The following is an 18,066-nucleotide window of genomic DNA, read 5'->3' as shown; positions in this document are numbered from 1 at the left end:
AAGTCCATCATAAAGAAGTGTTTGGTATGACTAGGACCCTCCCTGGATCCTCCAAACTGAATGGAAGAGCAAGAAGGAAACTGGTAAGAGAGGCTACCAAGAGGCCAATGGCCACTTTGAAGGAGTTACAGGATTTTTTGGCACAGAGTGGTCATTAATGATGTGCATGTGACAACAATTTCACAAGCGCTCCACAATGGTGGATTGTTCGGGAGGGTCGCACTTCTCAAGAAAGGCCAAATTAAGGCTCGTCTGAGCTTTGCCAGAATGCACCTTGAAGATTCTGATGCCAAGTGGAAAAAGGTCTTATGGTCAGATGAGACCAAAATCAAACTATTTGGCCTCGATACCAAACGGTACACCAATGCAGCTCACCATCCACAACACACCATACCGACAGTAAATCATGGAGTGGGCAGCAGCCTGTTGTGGGGGGACTGGGGCTCTCGTTAGGGTAGAAGGAAAAATGGGTGGGGCAAAACACCATCAAGTTCTTGTGGAAAACCTGCTACCCTCTGCCAGAAAGTTGAAGATGGACGGAATGTTCACCTTTCAACACGACAACAACCCGAAGCACACAGCAAAATTGAACACACAGTGGCTGAAGGAGAAAACACTGAATGTCCTGGTGTGGCCAGTCAGAGCCCAGACCTGAATCACATTGGAAATCTGTGGAAGATAGCAGACCACCAACACTCACCATCTAATTTGACCGAACTTGAACAGTTCTGTAAAGAAGAGTGTGGGGGCAAATACTACTCAATCTAGGTGTGCAAAGCTGATAGAGAAGAATCAACAGACTCAAGGCTGTCATTAAAGCAAATGGGGGGTCAGTAGAATGACATTGGGGGGTGATAAGATGATTCTTTTTTATACCCACTGTAAATTACACAATAACCTTATGATACGTCCTTCTTTCAACAGTAATTCAAAGACCAGACGGCGTTAACGGTTGTAGATATTCTTCGTTATATTGTAAGTTGATGTTTTCATCTTCCGCACCATCACCACCAACTGTTTCAGCAGAGTCTATTGATACGCATTTAAACAATTTGCCATGTAACCGATTGAAATTTTTTGCGTAAATTCGTTTGACTTCATCATTTTTCAGTGCTACGATTGCCTGTGTACTCATTTCTTCTTTTGATAACCCTTTGGGATGAAATTCTTCAATAAGATTTGGACATAATACGTCTTCTTTTATTGGGAACTTAAAGTGAGGAAAACGTAAAAATTTATAAGAGCTGAGAGCGCAGGAACTGTGATGACAAAAGCATTCACATCAATGAAAGATGAGAGGACCATGGGCGTGGGCCATTCATCTGAGAGGAGGGCGGGACTAAAGCATTCAGACCAATGAAAGGTGAGGGGACCATAAGTGTGGGCCGTTCATCTGAGAGGAGGGCGGGACTAAAGCATTCAGACCAATGAGAGGTGAGAGGACCGTGGGCATGGGCCATTCATCTGAGAAGAGGGCGGGACTAAAGCATTCACACCAATGAAAGGTGAGCGGACCATAAGTGTGGGCCGTTCATCTGAGGGGAGCGTGAGACTAAAGCATTCACACCAATGAAAGGTGAGAGGACCGTGGGCGTGGGCCATTCATCTGAGAGGAGGGCGGGACTAAAGCATTCACACCAATGAGAGGTGAGAGGACCTTGGGCATGGGCCATTCATCTGAGAGGAGGGCGGGACTAAAGCATTCACACCAATGAAAGGTGAGGGGACCATAAGTGTGGGCCGTTCATCTGAGAGGAGGGCGAGACTAAAGCATTCAGACCAATGAGAGGTGAGAGGACCGTGGGCATGGGCCATTCATCTGAGAAGAGGGCGGGACTAAAGCATTCACACCAATGAAAGGTGAGGGGACCATAAGTGTGGGCCGTTCATCTGAGAGGAGGACAGGACTAAAGCATTCAAACCAATGAGAGGTGAGAGGACTGCGGGCGTGGGCCGTTCATCTGAGAGGAGGGCGGGACTAAAGCATTCACACCAATGAGAGGTGAGAGGACCGTGGGCGTGGGCCGTGAACCGGAAATGGTTGAGAGGGGGGGCGATCTTGGCAATAGTCTCGTCTCATTCCTTTTATAACAGAGAGATAATAATAGTAATAATAATAATAATAATAATAATACAAAGTCACACCGCAGTTCAATAGCACATCACAAATGCTGCTTTTATTTTATTTTTCAAGAGGAATGTTTTCTTTGTGGCATATTTGGCACAGAACTATGCCACCCATTTTCTCAGAACATCGTTAATAGAAAAATGTAACTCGTTTAATCTCTTCAAGTCATCACAAAAATAGCTTTTTTTTGTTTTAAAATCTTTCTTGTATCCTTACAGTGCAAACTCAAACTCGACATGAGTCATTGTTTTTTAATGACACAATAAAACAAAATAGGCAGCCGACAAAACTCGTACCGGCCGCGTCTCTAAAAACCTTTTCAGCACGTTGAAAATTAACTCATTTTCCACTGTTATTTTTATTTAGACACAGATTGAAGAATACATAAAATACATGTTTTGACTTTTGTTTTTGTTTTTATATATATATATATATATATATATTTACAAATGTACAAAACTAGATATCACTTTTCAAATTATATTACATAATCATATTGTCCAAGTGTTTTACTTTGTTCTGTGTTGAAGACTGACCCTAGTTTAATGGCTGTACACGTTATTGCACATTGGAACCACGGCGCTTTTCGGCGTTTTTTTGCTCAACGCTGGTCCTGCGCCCCTTCAGCCAGCACGTCTGGGGCGTGTGACACGTTTCCGTGGCCCCTTCAGATTTAGTGTGTGGCACTTAGTAGGATTGTGGAGTCCTCTTCCATTTGGTACCTTCAAACATGTTTAAGTCACCGAGCACCATCCAGTAGGATCCTATAAATTATTTTGTACCTGAAAAATTACATTAAAAAAATAACGGCCTTCTTAACCCAGTACAAAAATAAAACGTATGCTGCATTGTTAAAGGCTAAAAAGGAATGCATAGAGTATTTGTAAATTGACAAAACAAAAAAACACAAGAACGATTTTGCCCTGATATCCATATTGTTCCAGTCATCCTTTGGCACCTGGCATTCCAAGTCTTGTCAAAGAGGAAAAACAAAAAAAAAAAAAAGAGTGAGTGAGTTCCAGTTGTGAGGAAGCCCCCCAAACCCACCCCCGCCAGTCTTTGGAATGATTAGTATCTGTGCTGCCACCCTTGGGAAGACAAGTCATGGTGGTGGTTGGGGGGCATTGGGGTGGGGGGTCTAAGACTTTGGCGAAAGGCCCTTTTGCAGCTTTCCTTTGCTCTGGCAGAAGATGGTGGGCGATGAGAGTCTTAAGGCAGTGCGTGTTTTTTGGTCGCTTCGGATCACAAGTGCCGTTTCATGTGTAGTGCCAGGTGGTCTGACCTGGAAAAGGCACGGTCACATTTTTGGCACTGGAAAGGGCGATGTCCAGTGTGTTTCCTGTAATGGCGGGTCAGTTCATCGGAGCGAGCAAATTTCCAGCCGCAGCCGTCCCAGTCACAGTGATAAGGCTTCTCCCCTGAAACAAGAAAAAGAAAATCACAAATATGTACAGAATATGAGACGATATGATATTAAAAAATAAATAAATAAAAAAAATCAAAGGTGTGCATATTTAACCACAATTATCTATACAAAGGATTCACGGTGCATATCAACAAACTCGCTCGGACTCAAAGCAGCCACAGTAAGAGTCGCTTTCTGTAGATTATTTAACATTGTTATTATTATTATTGTTATTAGATAGATAGATAGATAGATAGATAGATAGATAGATAGATAGATAGATAGATAGATAGATAGATAGATAGATGTGAAAGGCACTATATAATAGATAGATAGATAGATAGATAGATAGATAGATAGATAGATAGACATGAAAGGCACTATATAATAGATAGATAGATAGATAGATAGATAGATAGATAGATAGATAGATAGATAGATAGATAGATAGATAGATGTGAAAGGCACTATATAATAGATAGATAGATAGATAGACATGAAAGGCACTATATAATAGATAGATAGATAGATAGATAGATAGATAGATAGATAGATAGATAGATAGATAGATAGATAGATAGATAGATAGATAGATAGATATTTTAGGGTAGATGTCAGGATAGATAGATAGATAGATAGATAGATAGATAGATAGATAGATAGATAGATAGATAGATAGATAGATAGATAGATGTGAAAGGCACTATATAATAGATAGATAGATAGATAGATAGATAGATAGATAGATAGATAGATAGATAGATAGATAGATAGATAGATAGATAGATAGACATGAAAGGCACTATATAATAGATAGATAGATAGATAGATAGATAGATAGATAGATAGATAGATAGATAGATAGATAGATAGATAGATAGATATTTTAGCGTAGATGTCAGGATAGATAGATAGATAGATAGATAGATAGATAGATAGATAGATAGATAGATGTGAAAGGCACTATATAATAGATAGATAGATAGATAGATAGATAGATAGATAGATAGATAGATAGATAGATAGATAGATAGATAGACATGAAAGGCACTATATAATAGATAGATAGATAGATAGATAGATAGATAGATAGATAGATAGATAGATAGATAGATAGATAGATAGATATTTTAGCGTAGATGTCAGGATAGATAGATAGATAGATAGATAGATAGATAGATAGATAGATAGATAGATAGATAGATAGATAGATAGATAGATGTGAAAGGCACTATATAATAGATAGATAGATAGACATGAAAGGCACTATATTATAGATAGATAGATAGATAGATAGATAGATAGATAGATAGATAGATAGATAGATAGATAGATAGATAGATAGATAGATGTGAAAGGCACTATATAATAGATAGATAGATAGATAGACATGAAAGGCACTATATAATAGATAGATAGATAGATAGATAGATAGATAGATAGATAGATAGATAGATAGATAGATAGATAGATAGATAGATAGATAGATAGATAGATAGATAGATATTTTAGCGTAGATGTCAGGATAGATAGATAGATAGATAGATAGATAGATAGATAGATAGATAGATAGATAGATAGATAGATAGATAGATAGATAGATAGATAGATAGATAGATAATTTTAGTGTAATTGGCAGGATAGATAGAATTTTTCCTTCAAAGGTAATCAGTTTTTTTAAAATGTCATGATGGCTTTGGTGGCTCATTTTGTTTTTTTGTTACTGTCTGCCACCCGATGTTGTGTGACGCTGAGCAAGTCACTTCACCTGCCTGAGCTCCAATTAGAATAAAACCAAAACAAGAACTGTAACCAGTTGTAAGTCGCTTTGGATAGAAGTGTCAAGCCAAATAAGTGAATGTAAATGTGAATTTTGCTGCTGGAATTGGCTTTGGTTTCCTAAGACGCTGCATTGGGTTAGGCGGGTTTGGGAATGTTGGGCTCTGTGGAAAGAAACTATATAACGTAACACACTGCACAAGTTCAGTCTCCACTGCTGACTCACTGTGTGACCCTGAGCCAAACACCTACCCTTCATATATCTCTCTCTCTATATATAAAATCCAACGTCTGTCTGTCTGCTTTTCACGAGAGATCTGGGGGCGTCACAGTGGCGCAGTGGGTAGCGCTGCTGCCTTGCAGTGAGGAGACCCGAGTTTGCTCCCCGGGTCCTCCCTGCGTGGAGTTTGCATGTTCTCCCCGTGTCTGAGTGGGTTTCCTCCCACAGTCCAAAGACATGCAGGTTAGGTGCACTGACGATCCTAAATTGTCGCTAGTGTGTGTGCTGGGTGTGCCCTGCGGTGGGCTGGCGCCCTGCCCAGGTATTTGTTCCTGCCTTGAGCCCTGTGCTGGCTAGGATTGGCTCCAGCAGACCCCTGTGACCCTGTGTTAGGATATAGCTGGTAGGGTGATGACTGACTGATACTTAATGAATTTAGGTCGGGTTTTCTTTTATAATTTTCTTGAACATTCCAGTTGATTTTGTGACTTCTCTCATCGCTTGCAGGAGCGATATATTCACGCTCATCGAGACAGAGGCCACCAGCCGAGGGGAAGGGGAAGCGTGACGTCAGGAGTGGGGAGCTGGGCAGGGTCCTCCTCAATCACACGCCAGCCTCCGTTTGGGTCAGTCTACCTCTGGCTATGTTTTGGAGCGTACGTTGCCCCCACTTAGCTAGGGATTTTGATTTTTAAAGTCTGTCCTGTTTCACTACTACACGGGTGGAGCTGTGGGGGAACAGCTAGTACAGTATATACACTACTGGTCAAAAGTTTTACAACACCTCAGATTTTCCAGTTTTTCTTCAAATGTAACCAGTTGAAATGCAATGAATGACCTAAAATGTTGAAAAGGTAAGCACCAGAGGTTTAAATTTCAAGTTTAGGTTAGCAAAAACTGAAAAACGGAAATATCAGAATATTACAAATGGGCCTTATTCAGGGAACAACTAACAGGTTACAAGTTACAGATGTTCTGCAGCGATTCAAGTAAATCAAGACTTGCAAGTCGAAGCAAACAATTTGCACAGGTGTCCCAACTTCTGCTGATTACTTAAAACCCCTCCATCTGTCTTAAAGCAGAGTTGGACCAGACTGTGTTATGACACCCTCTGAAGTCCTGCTTGGACAACACTCCAGTGATAATGGCAAAGAAAATGGCAATTAACCAATGAAATGAGAGAGAGCATTATTAGAAGTGTAGGCCTTTCATTTACAGAAATTGCAAACTAAAATCCAAGTGTCAGTGAGTCCAGTTTTGTCCTACACAGTCCATTGGAGGCTGGAAGAGACTCTGATAGGAGGAGATCTGGCAGAGCCCAAGTCACAAGCCAATCAGAAGACACGTTTCTAGGGGTGGTCACAGGGCGCCTCACGGCACAACAGCTTCAAGCACAGTGCAGGTCGACAACAGCGAGTGTCAGTTTGTACTGTGAAGAGGAGACTTTGGGCTGCAGGTCTGCCAGGGCGAGTGGCAGGAAGGAAGCCATTCCTTAAAGGACAGAAGAGGGCCTTGAAATACCAGCTGTGGACTACTGCAGACTGGAAGAAAGTCTAACGAACCAATGAATCCAAATGTGAAATCTTTGGTTCATCATGCAGGGTGTTTGCACGCCGTCGAGTTGGTGACAGGACGATTCCTCAGTGAGTGACACCAACTGTCAAACATGGAGGAGGAAGTGTGATGGTCTGGGGTTCTTTTGCTGGAGGCAGAGTGACTGGCATTCTCAATCACAAGGGCTACCACAGTGTGGCTGTTAGATCAGCAAAAGGCGGCTACTCTGATGAATCCAAAATTGGAATACAGTTTTTGTACACTAAATGATTCCTTGACTTATTGTTTTTATTTGCCATTGTTCTTATGTTCCATGCCTTGATTTCATGAAACATGAAGACATTAAACTGCACGCATTTCCAAAAAAATCGAAAATTCTGAGGTGTTCTAAAAATTTTGACCGGTATTGTACAATAACATTTAAACCTAAGTAACCTTACCGCTAATGCTTGCAGTGCACCATCTATTGGATTGTATTTTGTAATGCATATAGTAATAAAATGCCTTTGTCATTCCAACAATAAAAACGCATTATTACAAATGTTTGTGATGCACCATGTGTTGAAATGGCAAATGCAAGACACAAGTCTTTGTTATATACCATTTGGTATGGAATTTGTAAAAGCCGGGTTAATGTTTGTGATGCGCCATCTGTTGGAATGAAAAATGCAAGGCATATGTCTCTGTTTTATACCATTTAGTACGGGATTTATAAAGGTAGTGTTAATATTTGTGATGGGCCATCTGTTGGAATGACAAATGCAATATGTTTTGTTACTAAAAATGTTTCTGACATGCCATCCTTTGGAATAACAGGTACATGGCAGCTGTTGGATTGTATTTTGTAATGCATGTAGTAATAAAATGCATTTCCTTTGTCATTCCAACAATAGAAATGCATTACTACAAATGTTTGTGATGCACCATGTGTAGGAATGGAAAATGCAAGATACAAGTCTTTGTTATATACCATTTGGTATGGGATTTGTAAAAGCCGGGTTAATGTTTGTGATGCACCACATGTTGAAAAGACAAATGCAAGGCGTATGTCTCTGTTTTATGCTATTTGGTACAGGATTTCTAAAAACTGGGTTAATGTTTGTGATGTACCATCTGTTGGAATGACAAATCCAAGGCATATGTCTCTGTTTTATGCCATTTGTTATGGGATTTATAAAGGCAGTGTTAATCTTTGTGATGGGCCATCTGTTGGAATGACAAATGCAATGTGTTTTATTACTATGGGATTTGTAAAAGCAAGTTAAATGTTTTGGTGTGCCATCTGTTAGAATGACACAGGCAGTGCATTTGTCTCTCTTATATGTCATTTAGAATAGGATTTGTAAAAGCAGTTCTAATGTTTGTGCAATCTTTTGGAATGCCAGAGACACAGCAACTGGACAGACACATATGCTTTAACTAGTAATGCTACCTGCCTAAGACAGGTCGAAATCTCAGCGATCGCTTGGTAATAGAATTCATAAATGCATTACATAGTACATTCCAATAGGTGGTGCACCACATACGCTAATGCTGGATATACTGAGGTCTACATTGATTGCTTAGATTTGAGCCTGTCTTAAACCTTATTATCTATATATGGATGTGTAGTTTAACACTAATACGTCCTGTTTAAGCAGCAGTCGTCCTGTACAGCCATCTATCCATCTTCCAAACACGCTTTACCAGCGCAGAGTCACAGGGAAACTGAAGCCTATCCCAGCAAGCACATCATTGAAAAGATTTTAATATTCATTCATTCATCCATTTTCTAAACCCAATTTATCTTGACCAGGGCAGCAGGGGAGGCTGGAGCTCATCCTGGCAAGTGTAGGGCTTAAGGCAGGAATGTTTCCTGAACAGGACACCAGTCCATCACAGGGTTAACACACACACACACATAATTTAGATGCACCAATCCAACTAACCTGCATGTCTTTGGACTGTCGGAGGAAACTGTAAAGCACTCAGTGGAAACACACACATCCATGGGGAGACCGAGCACAGTGCACTTGAGGAGGACCCGGGGGGTTAGACGTTAACCCCAGACCCCCGTACTGCTACCACTGTGCTGCTCTTAACTTTGTAAAATCTACAATATATTTAATATTATTTATTATTACCTTTTGCTACTTGCTCTGTACATTATGCACGTAGGTGTTATACTGCTTATACTGTATGTACAGTAAATACAGTTTATTTAACAATATTTAGAATGAACAAATGCTAATTATTCTGTACATTATAGATGTAGGCATCATAGTATTTAATTAAAAGTATACAAGTATTTGGTTATTTATTATGAACCCTTATCACCATCAATGTAAATATGAAACTTATATATATATATATATATATATATATATATATATATATATATATATATATATATATATGTGTGTGTGTGTGTGTGTGTGTGTGTGTGTGTGTGTGTGTGTGTGTATACAGGGGTGGGCAAAAGTAGGTTTACAGTTGTCCGTATGGAAAAAGAAATGCAGGTTATGATTATTACAACAGTTTTATTAACTTTATTAACTCCAAAGAATGTCACCATGGCACAGTGTGCTTAGGTACAATCTCTTAATGGCTCAAACTGCCAGCCTCGCATACTTACAACTGTCTGCCTACTTTTGCCCACCCCTGTATCCATATGTGAGCGTGTGCATCGGTGCACCGGACTTCTTTCTCTGTTATGCCAGGAGCTGCTGAGGTGGGCTCTGCTACTCTGCATTGGATTAAGTGGGTTGGAGATTTTCCTGCCATTTTGTTAATCCTCCCCCACACTTCTATACGTGCCTTCAGTCAAATAGTTGTAGGGTGCTGCAAAATGACCCCTTTTATTAATTTACAATCTGATTACAATCTGCCTGAATGAAGAAGGGACCTGAGCTGCCTCGAAACCTAACATATTCTAATCTGTTCAGTTAGCCAATAAAAGCTGACATTCTGCTTGACGTCTCACTGCCTTCAGCCAAGAGGGGGAGATACTGTGCCAAATATAAACTTATCAGCCTGCTAGTCCTGTGGTGTGTGCTGTGCCAACTGTTGCTTTTCTCTTACGGGAATGTTAGTCTTAGCATATGGGATCAGTAAAAGATAAAAAAGCTGGCTGTTTAATAACATTTGAGTTACCAGACACTAAAAACTAACACAGAAAAATGTTATGTGTGTAGGAAAGTTGTATTTAAGTTTGTATAGTTTTGAGTTATAGCCATGTTTGAGTATATGTAGATAGATCTTAATATTAGTATAGTAGGCAGGATAACACAGATAGATAGATAGATAGATAGATAGATAGATAGATAGATAGATAGATAGATAGATAGATAGATAGATAGATAGATATGAAAGGCACTATATGATAGATAGATCTTACTTTTAGTGTAGTAAGCAGGATAGATAGATAGATAGATAGATAGATAGATAGATAGATAGATAGATAGATAGATAGATAGATCTTAATATTAGTATAGTAGGCAGGATAACACAGATAGATAGATAGATAGATAGATAGATAGATAGATAGATAGATAGATAGATAGATAGATAGATAGATAGATAGATCTTACTTTTAGTGTAGTAAGCAGGATAACAGATAGATAGATAAGTGAACCCAATCGCACAATCACATTTCTTTTGTGGATTTTTCCTTGTCCATTGGACAATATACAGGGACAGTCCCCAAAACTTCTTTTTTGTGACTGTCCTTTTTATTTATAAAGAAGAATGTTTCACAATAGATAGATGAGAAAGGCACTATGTAAGATAGATAGATAGATAGATAGATAGATAGATAGATAGATAGATAGATAGATAGATAGATAGATAGATAGATAGATAAGGCACTATATAATAGATAGATAGATAGATAGATAGATAGATAGATAGATAGATAGATAGATAGATAGATAGATAGATAGATAGATAGATAGATAGATAAGGCACTATATAATAGATAGATAGATAGATAGATAGATAGATAGATAGATAGATAGATAGATAGATAGATAGATAGATAGATAGATAGATAGATAGATAGATAGATAAGTGAACCCAATCACCCATCATGGTTCTCGGACCCTGTTGTATTCTGCTGTAGGGTTGCGGTTAGCCCGAGTGCCCGGCTGCAGTAGGTGCAGGTCAAGCCCCACCCCTGCACTGGACGCCAGTCCTCCATTGGGCACACTCACAGCAGTATAATTTAGAGTCGCCAATCAAAATAACCTTCCCCATTTTTGCGGGAAGGAGGAAACTGAAGTAAGTGCCTGTTTAAAAGCCCATGCAGTCCCAGGGTTAGAGAGCCAGCAGTCCACTAATGGTGTGCAGGTATGTGGCAGCTGAGTGGCATCAGCAGTACCAGTTACACTCAACTAACTCATCATGAAAACGTGTCGAGTGTCACACACATATCAGTCCGCTGAAACAGGCACGGTGTTAAAGCTACTAACCCGTGAGAGCGCTGAACCGCCACTCTTTCTGAAAATGAAAACATCTAATTCAAGTCTGTCTGTCAGTCACATTAAGCCCCCGAGTACTGAATCGTACGGGTTCAAAGCGAGAAGAGCTGGGCCTACCTGTGTGGGTTCGTAGGTGCGCCTTGAGATGAGAGCTCTTGGTGTAGGTCTTGCCGCAGCCGGCATAGTCACACGTGTGAGTTGCTATTCTTTTCCTGGGAAAGGAGCGCCGACCTCTTTTGGCCTTTGGTTCTTCTGGCAAGCAGCCGCCCCCTGCAGAGATGATCTCTAAAGGTGAAGAGGGTGGAGTCAGCAACGACCCTTGAACCAAATGGGGAATGTTTAAAGGCTCTTCAAAAACACTTAGATATAACTGACCTTGGTAGCGGAGTGGCGGTTGCTGCTGGTAAGGAGGGTAGTTGGCAGGTGCATGATAGCCCTGGGAATGTGACAGTGGCGGGTGACTTAAAACCTGAGGTGAGGTATGGCGTTCTCTGTTCATGACCTCCTCTGGTGCAAGAGAGGGGACAGGCGGATTTGCCAGTGACCGCCTGGATGTAAAATCGTGGGGCTCCAGTGGTGATCTTTGGCTGTTCCTATGGCCTGGAATAAGTCCCATTTGTCTCGTAACACTACAAGTGCTCCGAGTCTCTTCCTTGAACCCTTGCTCGACAAAATGCACAGAATTGTCCATGCCAGTCATGCTTTTGCTCACATTGATGTTCTGACTGTAGTCCCCCGTATCCATCGTGGTCTTCAGTACAAATTTCCCATGTAGGCTGGTCGGCGGCAAATATGCCTCGTCCAGTTCTGTCCTCATGAGCTCAGCCACAAATCCACCCGAGGGGGAAACATCGTTGATATCAGGAATGGTGAAAACGGCAGATTCGGCAGGGAATGTGACATCTCCAGAAGAGCCCTGGGGCGAGGGCTGTGCATAGGGGTAACTGACGGGAGATGTGGCCACATTTCTGGAGGTGGTGGGCAGTGGTTCCTGCTGGTGGATGGAGTTGGATAGTATAAAGTCATAGTCCAGCAATAATTCTTGGTCCTTCTTGATCCCTGGATTTTGCATGTCCTCTTCTTGTCCTAGGTACCCTCCACTGGTTGGGGCGCAGGGCCTTTTTAGATGGGACATCTCCTCCTTCCATCTCTGTACAGATAAAAGACATTGTCAGTGTCATCAGGTAAGCTAATATAATGGAACTAAAGCAAAATGTTCACATAAATTGGGTATTATTTACTTATTTTTGTTTTATTCATGGAAGATTACAACATTTGGAGAACAATTGGTTATATTTCTGTTGTTTTTTCCAATTGCAACAAAGGCAGGTGAAGTGACCTGCTCACGGTCACACAGTGAGATCTGAACCCACAACCTCAGGGTTTGAGGTCCAAAGCCTTAACCACTAAGCCATACTGATAGATTTTAACCTATCATCAAATCTATTTATTAAAATTAATTATTTTTAAGGGGCCATAAAACACACGTGGATAGGCAAGCCATATTAATGTACTGACTATTATAAAATACCAATAAATAATAATAATAATCCACCCTGGACAGAGCGCTGGCCCATCGTATCATTATTAATAGCAATATATGAGAACGAGATTTTAAAAAGTTCTAAATGTGGTTGCCCTTAGTGGGCACTGCAGCAGCAAGGAGCCACTGGTTCACTGAAACGAAACGGCCACTTTTCTCTTCATGGTTAAAACACACCGTTTGTTTAACTGACCGGCGATGCTAAAATGGTGCGCGTCCCGAACGGTTCGTAATCCTGCCAAGCATCGCATGCTGCTCAGATAGGCTCCGGCACCTTTGCAAACCTAGTTCGGAAAAAAATACTGGAGAATTGGATGCGTTTTTTTTAAATGTATTTTTATTATTATTATTTTATTTCAATGACAGCCGGTCGGTTGCTGGAAAGCGAGCGCTCCACACTTACGGTGCTCGCAGCTGCATGCCCCGCCGACTTCTCTTTAACCGGTGATCCAGTGGCAAAGGTGGAGATGGATGGCAGCATCGTCCCACTCAGTGCCATCTCGAAATCGTTCGGTGGCTGTCTGAGAAAGAAAAAGAAAAGAAGAAGATGAAGGTTAGATCCTGTTGGCTGAATGAACCAAGAGACACGAGGCAGCCGAGGGAACCGCTGCAGCTCGCGCGCGATCACCCAGTCACGGCACGGCACGCCACGCCACCCCACCCCCCCACCCCCAATCCCGAACCTCCGCCCCCTTCAGAGATGCATGCACACACACATACACACACACCCTGTACACACCTCATGAACGTCAAGTCGCTTGTCCCTGATTAGGATGGATGCCACACTAGATGTCCCACACGCCGCCACTTTCGCCCCTCCACCTCTTTCCTTGGTCACGATTGGGCCATTAGGAGCGTCTTATTATTTAGTGAAGGCAGTGCAGGGATGCTGCTGGTGGTGCAAAACTACGCAGCTCAGCCTAGCGATCCGAAACTCGGGGATTCCCTCCGCGTGCTGACAGCGCTGCCATGGAGAGTACGCTTCTGTTGCCCGAGAGACTAGAAGTGCCGGATCGCGCGCCGGGGCTTCCCTACTTAACTCCTCACAAGACACGCCTCTCTGGTTGCTCGGGACAACCGTTCAAAACACTTCTCCGCACACCATGAAAGGGTTGGGCAGATGGCGTCACAGACAGCAGCTGGCCGACAAAGCTATTGACGTCACTGTTACTGTTTGGGACCAAAACATTGCGATGGCAACAGTACGGAGGACTGCCGGGCTGCACTGTTTGCTTTTATTTATTTTTGAGACCTAAACACAGAGACGAATTTAGCCATAAGAGAGATGAGCGTGCATACAAATAAAGAAAGCGACTGCCTAAAATAAAACAATTTATTCGGAAGCATGCAGGATAGCAGTGAAAGTGTTTTCTCACACGCGGTTGGTGATGCTCATTGCGGTGAGTTCACCCGGAAGGTCTGCAGCTGAGATTCACGGTCGGCTCCACTCTGAAAGGAGCTTCTCGCGTTTTGATTTTCGCGTGAGGAACAAATCAGCCCGTGCGTCGTGCATTTAGGACTAAATACTGCATCTGAGACAAAAAGCAGAAAAGAGGAAATGTGATATGGAGATGGCAAGCGGAGTTTGTTGTGCTGACACATTTACTGAACGTCGATTCGTCTAAAGGAGCTCGAGTGAGCCTCCCAAAGGTAGCCTGATGAGGGACGTGAGAAGGCCGCAAGCAGAGTCGGCAGGTGCTGAGGCGACAGAAATGTGAATGAGCCCGAGTGGTGGCCGCCTTTAGGGACACAAAGAGCGAAATGTTGTGAAGAGCGTGCGCAGCAAACGCTGACCTGAGCGGAGCTGTGGGGCTGGGAGCGCCAATGTCGTCAGTCATAAAGTACATTCTGAAAAAAAAAGAAAATCCTTACAGTGTCCACTTTACATATGTATTACACAAAATGTAATAGTTTTTGAATTTTTTTTACTGTACACTGTAGAATAGTAGCCCCTGCTACCCTTAGTTTGACTAAGGGAAAGTTATTTATCTGTCTATCTATTATATAGTGCCTTTCACATCAATCAATCTATCTTTCATTTGACACCATTCTTATGTATTTAAATGTAATATAGTGACTTTAATATCTGTATGTATATTACTGGTATATACTAGTACCTTTCATGTCTTTCCATAATAGCTGGCGTAACTTCCCCTTTACCTGTTATATAGTGCCTTTGTAATTCATGTAGTAGTAAAATGTATTGCATTTTTCATTTCAACAGATGGTACACCACAAACATTAGCACTGCTTTTACGAACCCATACAAAATTTTATATAACAGAGACATAGCAAATGGACAGACAAACAGATACACTGACACTGCCCCTTTATTAAGATTGATTACTTATTTATTTATTGAGTTTCTGTAAAAAGACAAATTTCCCTTTGGAGACAAAGATCTATCTATCTATCTATCTATCTATCTATCTATCTATCTATCTATCTATCTATCTATCTATCTATCGTGTTTGTGCTTCATATCTGTTTCTCTATCATAGAGTACATTTCATGTTTATTTATTATATATCTTTTATAGTACATTTCATATATATATATTATATAGTGCCTTTCATTTTTAAAATATAGTCCTTATACTATTTATAATATAGTGTCTTTCATATCCATTCATCTGTCTATTGTGACTTTCATATTTATAGAGCTTTTCATTTCTATAATATAGTGTCTTTCATATCTGCTCATCTGGTGATAGTGCATTTCATATCTATTTCTCTACCATACAGTTAATTTCATATCTATCTATTATGCCTTTTGTATCTTACTATATCTATCTCTCATAGCGCATTTCATATATATATGATATAGTGCCTTTCATATCTATCCATCTATCAGTACTTTGCATATCTATTTATCCAAATATAGTGCCCTTCATATGTATAATATAGCATCTGTCATATCTATGCATTTATCAATTGTGACTTTTATGTCTCTCTCTCTCTCTCTTATTATATAGTGCCTTTCATATTCGTCTAAATAAATTTCCTATCTATATTATATTGTACCTTTCATATCTATTCATCTAAAATGTAGTGCCTTTAATTTCTATAATATAGTGCTTTTCAAATCATATAGTGTTTTTATATCAATTCAGCTATCTATCATGCCTTTCAAATATATCTCTAATATTGTATAGTACTTTTATTTATCTGTGTATCATAATACATATCATATATATATATTATAGAGTGACCTTCATAGGTGTCCATTTATCAGTACCCTTTATATCTGTTTATCTAATATATAGTGACTTTCTTATCTAAATATAGTGTTTTTCAGGTCTATATTATAGTGTCTCTTATATATAATATCTATTCATCTCTCTATATATTCTGTTTCTCTATCATACAGACCATTTCATGCATATTTATTATATAGTGCCTTTCTTACTTGTTAATCATAGTGCATTTCATATCTGTTATAGCATCCCTTTATATCTGTAATATAGTGTCTTCCAATTGTATAATATAATGCCTTTCACATCTATCTATCTATCTATCTATCTATCTATCTATCTATCTATCTATCTATCTATCTATCTATCTATCTATCTATCTATCTATCCTGCCAACTATGCTAAAATCTATCTATCTATTATATAGTGCCTTTCATATCTATCTATCTATCCTGCCAACTACGTTTAAATCTATCTATTATATAGTGCCTTTCACATTTGTCTATCTGTCTATTATATAGTGCCTTTCACATCTATCTATCTATCTATCTATCTATCTATCTATCTATCTATCCTGCCAACTATGCTAAAATCTATCTATCTATCTATTATATAGTGCCTTTCACGTCTATCTATTGTATAGATGCCCTATTTTTATATAGCGCCTTTCACTCACCCCCCCCCCCCCCCATTTTTGTTTTTCGGCACACCTGAGGACCCTGCCAGCAGAAGCTCAGTGTGACTTTTTCTGCACTCCGGCTCTTTCAAGTGCTAATTGACAGCTATTAGGCTAATGACTTCCGTTTGTAGTCGGACTGTTTAGAGGTTGTTCGTTACTACAGATACATGTTTTCTTTTTTTTTCTTATTTTGCGTGTGTGTACCTGAGAACTGTGTGTAAGCATTGCACAACATACGTTAAAGTGCATTGATCTGAAACTAAAACTGGACGAGCGCCAATAGGTGTGGCAAGCCAAACTCCTCCGAACTCCAAGTGCTCAGCAGTTTATGTGTCAAAGAAAGTTGTAAGGATGTTCAGTCCTCAATGAAAGCGCCCGAGGAGTGTACCTTTCATTTTTATGTGTGTGTGCAGGTATGCTGATGTAGAGAAGCCCAAGAGTAATCCAATCTCTATCCAGAATGTCTGAGTTTTATAGGGCAGTGTGGCCGGTCAAGCCCAATGTCTTTAAGGGCCAAGCATGGCTTCGGGACTTGAGAAAGCTTTTCGGCAGCTTCAGTTCATGAAATTGTTCTGCATCCATTAAATGTGCCGGAGAAGTTGCCCTTTTCCGACAGCTTAGTTCATGGCACCCAGAGGTGAAGGGCTCACACAGACATCTGCAGCTGAAGGGTCCCAGAAGTAGGCCGTCGAGTTACCGCAGAGCACCTTTGGTCCCGGACGCCGAGTGCACTTGGCCCTTGAGTAAGCGGGACCTCTGCGGCGTCTCGATGGCCTCTGCCAAATAACGCAGGCGAGGATGGGGGTGGGGTGTGTGAAAGACGGTACATCTGCAGAGAGCCAAATGGGAAAGTGGCAAGCGGCGAGGATGTGTGAGCCTGACGGAAAAAACCAAAGGCAGCGCCGTGAGTGAAATCACTTGGCAGGAGTGGCGGTGGAGGTGCGCACTGAGAATGTCTCGCTTTTGTTCACTTCAGCGCTCGCACTGTTGACCTTCCCACAGACCAGAATCCAAATAAAGAAAGTCTAATCTCGATCCATTTGTTGTTTTTTCGGGCTGTCCCCCTGTGCGTGCTGTCTGCTGTGTGAACAGAATAGAAAAGGGAATG

At 40.8% G+C, this 18,066-nt stretch overlaps 1 protein-coding gene and 1 long non-coding RNA gene across 3 annotated transcripts; one reads left to right on the top strand and one right to left on the bottom strand.

Annotated features, from left to right (window-relative positions):
* Positions 1–1,298: 1,298 nt before the first annotated feature.
* LOC127528807 (uncharacterized) lies at positions 1,299–2,062 on the top strand. Its single transcript, XR_007935418.1, has 3 exons — positions 1,299–1,363; positions 1,577–1,718; positions 2,003–2,062. It is a non-coding gene; the product is annotated as an uncharacterized LOC127528807 (long non-coding RNA).
* Positions 2,063–2,556: 494 nt separating this feature from the next.
* klf4 (Kruppel-like factor 4) lies at positions 2,557–14,106 on the bottom strand. 2 transcript variants are annotated; one of them, XM_028792748.2, is made up of 5 exons: positions 13,826–14,105; positions 13,490–13,607; positions 11,919–12,693; positions 11,661–11,828; positions 2,557–3,546 (listed from the first exon to the last, which is right to left on the bottom strand). In XM_028792748.2, exons 1-5 carry the CDS (start codon positions 13,828–13,830, stop codon positions 3,371–3,373), a joined length of 1,242 nt encoding a protein of 413 aa, XP_028648581.1. In that variant the 5' UTR covers positions 13,831–14,105; the 3' UTR covers positions 2,557–3,370. The 2 variants fall into 2 exon arrangements, with proteins under 2 accessions (XP_028648581.1, XP_028648580.1); XM_028792747.2 differs by having other exon boundaries at positions 11,661–12,693; positions 13,826–14,106.
* Positions 14,107–18,066: the final 3,960 nt, after the last annotated feature.

This window comes from Erpetoichthys calabaricus, chromosome 7, assembly GCF_900747795.2.
Source record: "Erpetoichthys calabaricus chromosome 7, fErpCal1.3, whole genome shotgun sequence".
Classification (NCBI taxonomy): domain Eukaryota; kingdom Metazoa; phylum Chordata; class Cladistia; order Polypteriformes; family Polypteridae; genus Erpetoichthys; species Erpetoichthys calabaricus.
Note: the sequence above shows the minus strand (reverse complement) of the source record. Positions and strands in the feature narration are given on the sequence as shown.